The sequence below is a fragment of the Propithecus coquereli genome, unplaced genomic scaffold (genome assembly GCF_000956105.1).
Source record: "Propithecus coquereli isolate 6110/MARCELLA unplaced genomic scaffold, Pcoq_1.0 Scaffold811, whole genome shotgun sequence".
NCBI lineage: Eukaryota > Metazoa > Chordata > Mammalia > Primates > Indriidae > Propithecus > Propithecus coquereli.
This window is the reverse complement of record NW_012154297.1, coordinates 72,076-84,862: the sequence shown is the minus strand read 5'-3', so window position 1 is coordinate 84,862 and position 12,787 is coordinate 72,076. Positions and strand designations below refer to the sequence as shown.

At 54.2% G+C, this 12,787-nt stretch overlaps 1 protein-coding gene across 1 annotated transcript in view; it reads right to left on the bottom strand.

Annotated features, from left to right (window-relative positions):
- Positions 1 to 10,448, bottom strand: part of EPS15L1 (epidermal growth factor receptor pathway substrate 15-like 1) — a 91,928-nt gene extending 81,480 nt beyond the window's left edge. Inside the window, exon 1 of the mRNA XM_012663594.1 lies at positions 10,353 to 10,448. Coding sequence (XP_012519048.1) covers positions 10,353 to 10,385 — 33 coding nt within the window. The 5' untranslated portion in view covers positions 10,386 to 10,448. The remainder of the gene's footprint in view (positions 1 to 10,352) is intronic.
- Between the last annotated feature and the right edge of the window lie 2,339 nt (positions 10,449 to 12,787).

Sequence of the window (12,787 nt, the reverse complement as noted above, 5' to 3'; positions counted from 1 at the left end):
CAGGTTACCGTCCTCGACGCTGTAGGCAATCATGACACAGTGGTACGTACCTGGGTATGCAATGCCAAAAACACGGTATGATAATCGTACAGGACTGCTGCCCCACACGCAGCCCCACACTGGCGAAAACGCCACTATGTAGCGTGTGACTGTGTTCCCTGGGCCTGGGGGGCCTCTGCCTCCTGCAGGCCAACCCCCTATATAACACACCTCCGCCTCTGTTCCCCCAGTTGAAATGGGTCTCTCTCCCAGCCACAACCCTAAGCTCGGGGCACTTCTCACAGTCTAATTGATGGAAAGGCTACTGTGACGACCAGCCCCTCTTCCTACATTCTCTATGCCTGGGGGTGGCAGGTTCCTGTTTCTTCCGCATCGCAGGATGCTGTGGCTCCTGGAAGCAGCCTTCGCTGAGCGTCTCTTCGTGCGGCGGGTAAGATTCGGACGAGGAGGGGTAAGCGGGCGCAGCGCGGTGGGGCCAGCAGGAGACAGCGGTCAGTGCAGGGGCAGATGTGGCACCCCTGTTCTGCGGCAGGGAGGACAAGCTACGATGCCTCTCTGGGCTTTGGTGTGCCCACCTGTAAAATGGGACTAACCCCGCCCCTGCCCTGAGGATCACTGTGAGTATCAAAGGATAACATGCAGGTAAACCCCACTCTGCCACCGAAAGCCATTATCGCATCTTTTATTGTGGTTATTACATCACTGTCATTATTCCTGAGAGAAGAAGCCCTCAGCGCCCTCACAGCCCGGCCCTCCAAACGATCTCTGCCAAATAATAAAGTATTTCACCCAGTGCTGACTACACTAAAGCATAAACCACACTCATTTTCTCCCCCAGCCAGTCAGCTAGCTGCTCCCAGCGTCTAGGACAGAGCAGGACTGTACCACTTCCCTTAGTCTTGGCTAACATGTTTTAAACACGGATGATGTTACACACAGCAGGTAAGTACATACCTATAAAAACCTGCATATGCGGTGGTGAGTTAAAGGCTATTTTCTAGTGCCTGAGAGTCAACAACAACAAAATTAAATCAACGAAGTCAAAGAACTTTGAATGCCCACACTTAGAGCCCAGGCTGAAAGCAAACGCCAACTCCTCGGCCTGCTGTGAGCGGGTGAAGTTAACAGCACCAATGACACCGGTCTGCACCACAGGGTCACCGGACTCTCCTGACCCACTCAGCAGCTGTGGGGCCTGCTGGCCACTCCAGAATCTTCTTCTCAATGGGGAAAGATTCCAAAACCACGTAGGGGTGTGCTATGGACAAGGAGCTGTTCTAAATGTTACCCAGGAAAAAACCCACAGGGAGAAACATTTGCAATAGCACACAGCTAGGTCGGTTGCATTGGGGCCCGCCCCCCAACCACAAACAGTGCCATCTCCAGGGTGTAGGGGGATTTAGAGGGCCTGTCTACCCCGAAAACTGCAGTCCTGGGTCTTCTCAGCATAAGGACCTCATCATCAACAGGTTTTTTTCCCCGTTTCATCTTTCCCCTTTGAAAACAGTCTGAAACAAGATCACCTTCTTTTCCATGGCAAAGGGTAAAATTGAAAAGTACATCCCCTTTGGATTAAGCCAATCTTCCACGGATCAACGTAATGACGCAGGCAGGCTCGTGTTGTCACTAATAAATGAGGGAAGCCCTCTCCTCGCCCTCTCATGAGTGGCAGGGAAGAGGCAGCGGGACCCCAGCCCTGGTGGCACCCTGACCCCTGTCACCAGGGAGTGGTTCTGGGCCCTGGGGCTGTTTCTTCAGCCTGGAGACAAAACGTTCCATCTATCGACTCCCATCACAGGCAGCTGGAGAGACAGACCGCGCCCCTGGCTGCTGCTCCAAGTATCCAGCCTCTGCCAGATGGATGTCATCTGACTACTACGTGCTGGGCACCCACATTTCAGGAGCTGGGGACACAGCGGGGAGCAGGACAGAGCTTCTCCTGCCCTCCTGGGAGCCCACAGTGTGGCATCCACAGGACAAATTGGTGGCCTTGGAGCCTGCGGTCTGATCCAGGCACCCGACCTCCCTGAGGGGGCCTGACTGGTCACGTGACCTCTCTCCTTCTCCTTCTCAGTTTCCTTAACCAGAAACGAGCACGGAGACGATGACACCATCAGTGGTCCAATAACACTCCCTTGCTTCTGCATAACATCTGCACCCCAATCACTCAACGCTGTTCTGGGAGATTCTGGGTTACCAGAGTCAGGGAAGGGGGGACAGGAAGCTGCGGAGACGGTGCCGTAGGGAAGGCACATGCAGAGGGTGGGGGAAGGCGCTGGTCAGGGCGTCTGCAGCCAGTCCTGCTGGAACAGAGGAGGGAAAAGGAAAAGGGAGGTGCAGGTGCTGTCTTCCTCCAGCCCAGTGGAGGCGATTCATTCCACCTCTGTGGGTGCCGCCTGACCTCTGTGAGGGTGTTTGTCACGCTGTGTCCTAATTATCTTTGTGCCTGGCTGCCCAGCTCCAGTTGAGCCGACCAAGGGTGGGGCTCAGCTTTACCCATCTCAGTCACAAACAGCACAAAGAAGCTCAGCGAATGGAATCTACTGGTCCCCCTACCCCCAGAGTTATTCTTCTGAGCTACACCTAACTCTGGGCTCTCACCCCACCTGGAGGGTCTCCTGCGACTTGGGGGATTTTGCCTCAACTGACACAGCCACAGCCCACCAGGCACCATCCATCGCTGCTGTCCTGGCTCCCGGAAGGCGCGTCTTGTCCTGCTGGCTACACACACATCTGCTTCTTCCTCTGGCTTCTGTCCCCACTCAAACGATCGCCTGTCCACATGGCCACCCCACATATTCCTTGGACCGCCAGCCCCTTCTCTCCTCCTGAAACAATCTCGGGCCAGGTTCCTCTTTATCACTTCACGCCCCTATCACAGGGAATGCTCTGGGCTGGGTACTAGCTCAGAGACGTTTGTCACTCTTCAAGAACCTGCCATAGCTCCCAATGCGATCAGTAAATGGATTCTGCTATCAAGACTGCATCCCCGTGCAGCAGGCAGCGCAGACAGAAACCGGGGGCAGCCTGTGGCCATCTGGAACCTCTACTTCCCCGCAACAGCCTGTGGTATTGTGAGCTGGGATTGGTCAGGCGCAGTAGCTCACACCTGTAATCACAGGGCTTTAGGAGGCCAAAGCAGGAGGATCGCTTGAGGCCAGGAGTTCGGGACTAGCCTGGGCAACATAAGGAGACCCCCATCTCTATAAAAAGTTAGCCAGGCATGGTGGCACCTGTAGTCCCAGCTACTCAGGAGGCTGAGGGGGGAGGATCGCTTGGGCCCCAGAGTTCAAGGCTGCAGTAGCTATGATCACACCACTGCACTCCAGCCAGGGCCACAGATGGAAATCCCATCTCTTAAAAAAAATTTTTTTTAAAGAACTGGGACTATTATGGGGGAAAGCCCACACAGGCTTTAAAAGCTAATTTGTTTACACTCCACACAGAATTGTAATCTTCAGGCCACCAATCGGTCCAGTGGTAAAGCCCACCCAGCACAGGGGACAGAAGGTAGGTCTCAGTTCCCCCGCCCCCGTCTGCCACTGGCCACTCTGGGCAAGCAGACACCCCGGCAGTCCCTTTTGTCTTGGGCCAATTTGCAGCCCAGGCACAGACTCCCACGTCCTATTTACTAGAACACCTTCCTCCTTTCATGCCCAAGCTGCCCTAATTAAGAGCAGGACGTGGACCCCAAAGTCCCAGCCCCACATTTTGGGCCTTTGAGCTGGAACTGCAGCCTCTGGGCTCTTGCTCAGTCTGCTTCGCCTCCGTGTGAAAGGGCATTCCGCCCTCCCTTCCCTGTGCCCCCAGAGCCCAGTCCAACACCCCTCTCCTCAGTGCAGCTGTGTCCATCCGCCCCTCCTCCTGCTCGGACCACCCGTGGCCTGAGCCTCCACTGTGGCCCGGCCAAGCCACCCCTCCTCGTGGGCAGGGCCTGGCAGGGAAATCTTTTTATCCTCGTGAAGACAATCAGCAGGCCTTTCCACTTCCCCTCTCGCTTCCAATGAGATGAATGAAAACCATAAAATAACGACTTGACAAGTGCTGTCCTCCGCTCTCAGAGGACAGAGTATCTAATGACCAGGTGGCAAGATCACTGCATAAAAACAAACGAGATCGGGAGACATCCCCCCGCCGTAAGGCTTGGGAGCTAAAAGAAACTTCCCACGACAGGGAACTACCGTGCAGTGAAGAGGCCTGGACCTGGGTCATTAGAGCTGTGTCAGCACGAGCTCACCAGGGATGACCCTGGGCAGGGGACACACCTCCGCTCTCAGTCTACCCCTCACACGCAGAGGACAGCACCGACCAAGGGGACCAGGCAATCCCAGAGGCCTTTCCTACTCAGTCCTTCCAGCCTACATGGTGAGGCCGTTCTGGACCTCGCAGCAGATCACAGTCCTCCCCTGCTCTGCTCTTCTCCGGATATGGATCACCGCTGGACAGGCGACATATTTGTTCATCTCTTTCCACCCGGGCCCCTCCTCAGAACGTCAGCTCCGTGGAAGAGGGCTGTCTTCAGAGTCCCTGCTCCATCCCCCTGCCCGGAAAGCAACCAGCAAAGGGAAGATGCTGCATAAATATTTACTGAAGGAACAGCGTGACCTGGGACCGGAAGGCACTCAGAGGGCACACGACATCACACCTCAGGGTCCTGAGGCTCCACTCTGGCTAGGCGAGTAGAGCAGTACTGTTCCCAATCTGCAGATGGGCAAACTGAGGTACAGAAAGTACTTGCCAATTGAGGGCACTGAGCGAACACCTGGGGACCCAAACATTGAAAAGCTGGCACCCTAACGTGGCTTCAGATAATACTGGGACTCGAAGAGTCATGTTCAAGGGAGAGTATGGAGATTTCCAAATGGACGCTGGCTGCGCAGGTCAGGTCAAGGTGGGGAGGACTGGAGAGCACCCTCAGGCGGGGGCTGACATGGTGCCCCTCACTGGCGTGCGGCAGTGGTGTCTGTCTGTCCGTCACAGGAACACGGCACGGACTGAGATATCAGAATTGGAAAGCGGACGCTCAGCTCTCTGGTACCACCTGACCCGAGGGCAGTCACTCTGCTTCCTGGATCAGTTGACCAAGGTTAAGAATCAGGTGTGGGAAAGTTGTTTTAAAGTTCAGAACTGGAGTGGAGAGGACAAAACAGACATGTTCTTGCTTGATGAGGTGCTATTTAGTCAAAAACACCAGACCAATTCGGTCAATAAGGGACAGCCATGGCCAGGCACGGTGGCTCACGCCTGTAATCCCAGCACTTTGACAGGCTGAGACGGGAAGATCACTTGAGGCCACAAGTTCAAGACCAGCTTGGGTAACATAGCAAGATCCAGTCTCTACAAAAGTTTTTTTTTTTTTTTTTTAATTAACCAGGAGTGGTGGCACATGCCTGTATTCCCACCTACTTGGGAGGCTGCGGTGGGAGGATTGTTTGAGGCCAGGAGTTCAAGACCAGCCTGGGCAATACAGTGAGACCCCGTCCCCCCAAAAATTTGTTTTTTAATTAGCTGAAAGTGGTAGCACCTGTAGTCCCAGCTACTTTGGAGGCTGAGGTGGGAAGATAGCTTCAGGCCAGGAGTTTGAGGTTATAGTGAGCTATGATTGCACCATTGCACTCCAGCCTGGGTGACAGAGTAAGACCTGGTCTCTTAAAAAAAAAAAAAAAAAAAAACAAGAGAGAGAGACACACACACACAGGGGTTCTGGATCTCACAGGCATGGATTCTACTTTAAAACTTCATTCTCTACTCATCAATTTGCACCACATTGCCATCAGCATTCTAGTAAGATAGACTTGCAATTATTTTAAAGAGAAAAACAAGGGACAAGAGGACAAGCGAATGTCCCAAGCCACTCAGCATTCATGCCAGACACACTGGCCAGGCGCTGCTCTGGGCGGGGTGCCCAGCAGGCTTTCTGGAAGGTGGGGAGCTGCAACAGGCAGACGTGGGTGCAGCCTCAGCTCTGGCACGTTACTTAATCTCCGTGGGTCTCAGTATCCTTGCTTGTAAATGGGAATAAAAACCTCCTAGAATGGTGGCGCCCAGCAAAAAGAAAATGTATCTAAAACGCCTGGATGGAGGAAGCATGACCAGGAAGAAGGAAGGAAGGAAGATGGAACTTCGAGCACCAGGCAGTGTCTCCTCATCACTGAGCCCAGTGCTTTCCTCTGATCATCAAGCACTTCCTAGGTACAGGGGACCCGCAGAGGGCACAGGAGAGAGAACTCTCCTTCAGGTGGGGCTGAGTGAAGACAATGCAGAAGAGGCCTCAGAGAGCGGCCCCAGGGCAGGTGAGTGACGTTCCAGCAACAAGAGCAACAGAGCCAGGGATGCTGAGGCTAGAAAGTGTGCGGGACAGCGAGGAGCGGTCAGGTGGAGCCCGAACAGGGTTAGGACATAGGAAGGCAGGGCTTGGGCTCATCCAGCCTGACTCACTTCAGAGGGAGGGAATGGGAGCTGCGGAAGGGTTCTGGAGCAGGGGAGTGGTTGAGGATGCGTTTGAGATCAATCCCATGGGGGTGTGGGATGAAGTGAGAGGGAGCAGCTGAGCAGGAAGGGAAACAGACCACAGACCACTTTGGCCCCAGGAAGGGGCCAATGCCAGAGTCCAGCAGGCTCGCGGGGGAAAGGAGAGACACGAGGCTGGACTCCCGAAGGGTCTGGGGGCAGGCAGGTTGAGAGTACTCTACATGGAAGCTACAGGGGAGGCAGCATGCAGAGACAGAGGAAGGATGCGGGTGGGGAGGCTGAAACTGGGGGGCAGGAGAGAGAGCAAAGAGAGAGAAGACGAAGAGTGAAGGCCGACAGCTCCAGTGTTGCCGGGCTCAGGGAGGACCAGCTCCAGCGACAGGCCACTGGAGTCAAGGCGGGGCTGCTGGCAACCTTGGAGAGTACAAAGGCATAAGGGACACGGGTGTGCTCGCATAGAAGGTTTTTTCGGAGAGCTGAAGAGAGGCTGAGCAGGGAGAAACATAAATCAATGAGATGGGGAAAAAACATCACGCTTATGGGGCCATCCTAAGGGCTCATTAAAATAAATTTTAAAAGAAAAAGAAATAAACAAAAATCCCTCCTAGAGAGGCAGGAGTACAGACTCTTCAAAGTGACACTGATCTTCAGGGTCAGAAAAGGCTGTGTAAGGAAGGCGATGTCCTGGATGATGTCGGGTATGCAGAGCAGACAGGGAAAGATGGACGGTGCCGGGGGCAGAGGAAACACAGCCTCTCCTGCCTTCCGCTAAGCCACTGCTAAGCGCTGTACTCACCTTCACCTGGCCGCCCACTTCCAATTGTGCCCTGCCACCTCGATCCAACCAGATCACAGCCTTCTGCTCCAGGGCGTACCGCCCCTTACCCTCTGCTGCCCCCGACCATTAATTTTCCGGCAATCATCCCCATGCTTCCCCTGGAATTACCTGTGAACCTGTGTGAGCTCCCGAGCTAGAATGCAAGGGCCTGGGAGGGCCATGCCTCACACCTGGGCCGACAGGAACCCCTGGTGCAGAGCTTCACTCAAGAGCAGGCGGAGAGAAGTATTGACAAAATTACCCAAAGGAAGAAAACTGGGTCATGCCTTCATTCAACAGACATGCAGGGAAAGGAACAGGACAAAGCTCAGAAGTCAGCACCCTGAATTTGTCAGAAGCCACAGGATCCAGGCTGTTGGTCACTTCTTACAACTCCTCGGTTCAATTTTGTTCCCCACAGCCCCAGCCCCCACATAGAGAAGAAAAGCCACGTGGGAACCGCACCAGGTGGTGTAAGTCATTGGTCCCAGCTTCACAGGTTTGACTAACATTTCCTGCAAGCTGAGCTCAGGAGCACCGAGCGAGAGGCCTGTCCTTGCCTTATTGGGCAACTAACTGGTCTAACAGGAAGACAGACGGCAGAGAAACACACAACTGTGGACCGTGTTCAGTGCTGAGGGGTGGAATGAGGGAGGCAGACAGCTGTGTGGGGTGCTGCTTATGACAGGTGATCAGCAAAGGCCTCTGGGAAGAGTGACATTTGAGGTGCCACCTGAAGGAGGGGAAGGAGCCAGGCACTGTAGGTGCCAAGGGGGGAACAAAGAAGAGTCCTTCAGGAAGAAGGAACAGCCAGTGGGGACACCCTGAGGACAAAGAGAGCTTGGACTATGGAAGGGAGGGAAAGAAAGCAGTGCATATGGCTGCAGTGTGGGGACCAGGGACAGCATAAAGTAGATGAAGTGTTAGAGGCTGGCAGGTGCCTGGCGGGTAGGGCTTTGTGGTTCCTGGGAAGGAATCCGGATTCTATTCCAAAAGGTTCTAAGCAGATGAGTCACATGACCTGATTCCTGTTTTCATACATTCATGCAAATCACCACCCTCCTCCAAAGCTAAGCCTCCATCAGTAAAATAAGAATCCCCTCCTTGAAGTGCAGGATGTTGTGCAGGTAAGTGACAACAGGCTAGATAGCATTTTATAACTCTAAAGCACTCAATAAACATTAGCTACTGTCATCAAAGTTCAAATTAAGGCTAGTGTCAAAACTGGACAGGAAGTTTTAAAAAGACCTCCCCCCCCCCAAAAAAAACAAGAATGCTTTCTCATTAAATGAGTTTAGGCGAGTTTCACTCCCCCCACACCCTAAACTGTAGCACTTAGCTATTAATAACGATACCTAGTATCTGTAGGGCACTTAGTTTACAGAGCATTTTCATGTCTGTTACAAGAACTTGTTAATTAATAACCACCGGTCTTTACGGCTGTTAACTTATTGACGGTGTTGCAAATTGGCTAGTTCTTGCAAGATTTAACAGGTGTACACTTTTCTCTCCTTGGATAAGCTGCCCAGTCATGTCAACCTGCCAATCAGCTCTCATCAGCTCTGGCATTCTTACTTGCTGTGGTCCCTATTCCCAAATGTCCAAATCTGGCAGAGATTAAATGATGATAATAATTATAGTATCACTGAGTGCTTCCAATGCACTAGGCACTGTTCTAAGTGCTTTACGTGCTTAATCTTCACATTATCCCAATACATTTTTTTTCTTTTTTGAGACAGGGTCTCATTCTGTTGCCCAGGCTGGACTCCAGTGTCGTCATCATAGCTCACTGCAACCTCAAATTCCTGGGCTCAAGCGATCCTCCTGCCTCAGCCTCCCAAGTGGCTGGTACTACAGGCATGCACCACCATATCCAGCTGATTTTTCTATTTTTTGTAGAGATAGGGTCTTGCTATGTTGCCCAAGCTTGTCTTGAACTCTTGGTCTCAAGTGATCCCTTCAAGAACTCCCACCTCCGCCTCCCAACATGCTAGGATTATAGGCGTGAGCCACCACCCCAGCCTCAACACATTTTTATATCCCCATTTTCCATATAAGGCAACTGATGTATGGAAAGGCTAGGAGCTTCATCAGAGCACATTCAGAGGAAAAAGAGCTGGAGGCAAGATTTGAGCGAAAGATAACCTGACCCTGTGTTCTCACTGTTAATCACTATGTTGTCCTAGATGGTTCTAGCAAAGTGATTATAATATGGTGCTTGGTACAACACAAGTATTCAGCAAATTAAAGGCAGCTGGTTGATTAGCAGGACGCAGGTAATTTCTAGCTCCCACGACTGTCACCTCCAGGAGAGCAGCGACCTTGTCTGTACGACCGTTGCGCTCCCAGCACCTGACCTAACGCACATTTGAGGACTGGACAGATAAATGAATGAATGAAAGTCCCTCCCAAAAAGCAGAGCAGCCTGCGCATGACTCTTTTTCGCATGTCTGTGTCGCGCTACAGATACTGCCCCTTAGTAAGCACATCAGGCGAATTTGAGGACACAGAGGCGCCTGGAGACGTGCGATCTCCGCACGGTGCAGGGAAAGCGGAAGCAGCTTCCCAAGGAGGGAGGGATGAGCCCGAGATCGTGCTGCCGGCGAGTCCTGGCTCCAGCGAGGCTCTGCCCTCCACCCCGCCCGCTCCCCGCGGCGACACTGTCCGCCCGGGCGCCGGGACCAGCAGGAGACAAAGACTCCTGGGGCCGCCGCGCCGACAGAAATGCTCGCTCCCCTCGCCCACCTCCAGAAACAGAGCCGAGTGCCGCCGTGCACCGCCCCACCTGCGAGCTTCTGCGGCAGCAGGGTCCGGGCCCCGGGCGCAGCAGACACGCGCCGCGCCCAGCCTCGTCGCCACCAGCGGAGGGTCGCTCTGGCGCGGGAGGCTGAGGGCCACGCCGGCCTGTCACCTTCAGGGCCGCACCCCCGCCCGCCGCAGGTCCCTCAACGCGAGCCGCCCCCGCCACCGCCGCCTGCCCTGGTTTCCCCGCGCGTCGGCCTCCCCGCGGCGCCCGCCTAGCGCCCCGCGCCCGGCGCCGCCCCCGAGTCCTCCCCGCCCGTACCTGCTGGGAGAGGGGGATGAGCGGCGCCGCCATCTTCCCGCGGACTCGGGCTCGGAGCGCCTGGGGAACGGGGGGGCGGGGCTGCGGCCGCGCGTGCGCACTAGCGCGAGGGGCAGTGCGCGCGCAGCCGGTCCCGGGAGTAGGCGTGACCAAAGGCAGGGTCACGCACGCGCAGCCAGGGAGGGAGGGGCTGGGGCGGGGCCGAGAGCACGTAGCCCGGAGGGGGCGGAGCCCGCGAGGCGCGCGTGCCACTGGGACCTACGCGAGGTGTGCGCCGCGCTAACCTGCCGCTTGCCTACTGCGTTGGTGGGACTCTTGGACCTTTGCCGGCTGTCCGAGGCTGTCATGCCATGTCAAGCCTCCAGCCCCTGCCTACGCCGGCCTCTCTGCTAGGGACGCTGTTCCTACCGGTGCGCCTGCAAACGCGCATGGGGACGCTGTCGCCCATTCCGCAGAGGGTCGGGACCGTCACCCTGCCGCACACGGCTCCCTGTTCCTAGGATAGCTCTGTACGTGTGTCTTTCTCTGTTGTTATCTGGGTCTGCCCTTTAGGGCTTCGGCTTCAGCTAGGCTAAGGCCAGGACTTAGCCTCTCTGTGCTGCAACAGCACCCACAAGGCCTGGGATTGTTTCCCAGCTGCTTTTTCTGTGTGACCTTTGCAAGTCACTGAACTAGCCTCTCAGGGCCCCCAGCCCCGTCTTCTGAAAAGAAGGCATGGTAGTATGTGTATGTGTATCTGTGCGTCACATTGCCCCGCAAAGAGAAACAGGCACCTGACGCGTGCAGGAGTACGTTACTGGAGGGAAAGCCCTACCCCAGAGGTGCATTTATTTATTTATTTATTATGGGCATCCACCACTCCAATGTCCACAGACAGGGTGAGGAAGGAAGTCCAATCGGGTAGCTGACCACAGTGGCACAAGGTTTCTTCAGGAAAGGTTACCCTCCCACCCCCTTTACCAGGCCTCACATGATGGTGGCACAGTGAGTCTGCCCTGGCACCAGTTCCCAGCAAGCAAGCCAGAAAGCCTGGGATCTGAGGGTTGGGGTCACAGCCTCTGGTCCATCTCCTCCTTCCTGGTGTCTCACAAGCTGCTGCCCCAGCACCTTCAGTGATTCAGTGTGCCTCATGCTATTCAGAGATGAGCACTGCTTTATGATTCATTGAGCAACCGTTTACCTGCCAACCGAGTGTTCAGCACTCTACCTTTGGCCAGGCCCCGGCCTCACCTCAACACAGGTGCACTAACAGTGGACCAGGCGGACACACTCTCTACCCGCAGTCGACAGTCTAGGGCAGGAGTCTCTCCCCGGAGCTGTGTTAGAACCACGCAGAGGGCTTGTTAAACACAGACTGCGGTTCTGATTCTGATTTGTAGATCGGGGTGGAACCTGAGATGTTAAGATGGAGCAGGGATCCCTCTTTGGGGCCTGCCAGGCACCCTGAGCATGGAAATAAAGGAAAACCTTGAGTCCCTTCCAGGGAAGTTTTTGGCATCCAGCTAGCCTTAAAAAGTGAGTGGGAATAACTACGATCCTCCGGGCAAGCCAGAGTCAAGAGGTGTTTTGGTTCCCTCTACAAACTTAACGTATGTTCTTGAGGCTTTTTCCAGAAACACCCACCTCTACGGAAAATGGACACAGGGGAAACTGAGGAACTGAATTCTGATCTCTGCCATTTTTTGTTTTAAATTACCCCCAAGGGGCCTGTCACACCCATCTTTATCATTCCTTTCCACTCATCCAAGAATCTCTGAATCCACCTGTGCCGCCCCAGCCCCACTTTAGCATATCCTGCCCTTTTGGGCCAGACCAATGTGTGACCTCCGTGTATTGATTTACAATTTTGCCTGCCTGAACTGTACCCCTGCCTTTAAAAACCCTGACTTGTAAGCCATCAAGGAGTTCAGGTTTTAAGGCGTAGCTGCCCGTGCTCCTTGCATGGCACCTTGCAAATACAGCCCCCTTTCCCTTTGCAGCTCTTGACTTCAGTGTTTGGCTTGTTGTGCCAGGTGAGGGACCCCAGTTTGGTTCAAAAACAATGTTTGCATTTCTAAGAAATCAATCCCCAGGTAACACTGATGCTGCTGGTCCCAGGACCCCATTTTGAGAATCACTGGCCTACAGGAAGGAAACAGACATTAATCAAATATTCACACAAGGAAATAGATCACCATAAACAGTGAGAGGTGCTACAGGGTAGAATTGTAACACCTGAAGGCTGAGTGTGCAACCCAGGTGCGGTTTCTCGCTGAACAAAGATCCGATTATTGAGACAATGAGGACTGCCAAGGAAGAAAGGAATTTTTAATATGAAAGTTGTCCTGTTGGGACAGGCTGCCTCAAATCCCTCTCTCCAGGTAAACTCACAACTCATGGACGCGGTGAGCATTGTAGAGGGGAAAAGGCACATCCCAAATCATGGTTTGGGTGTG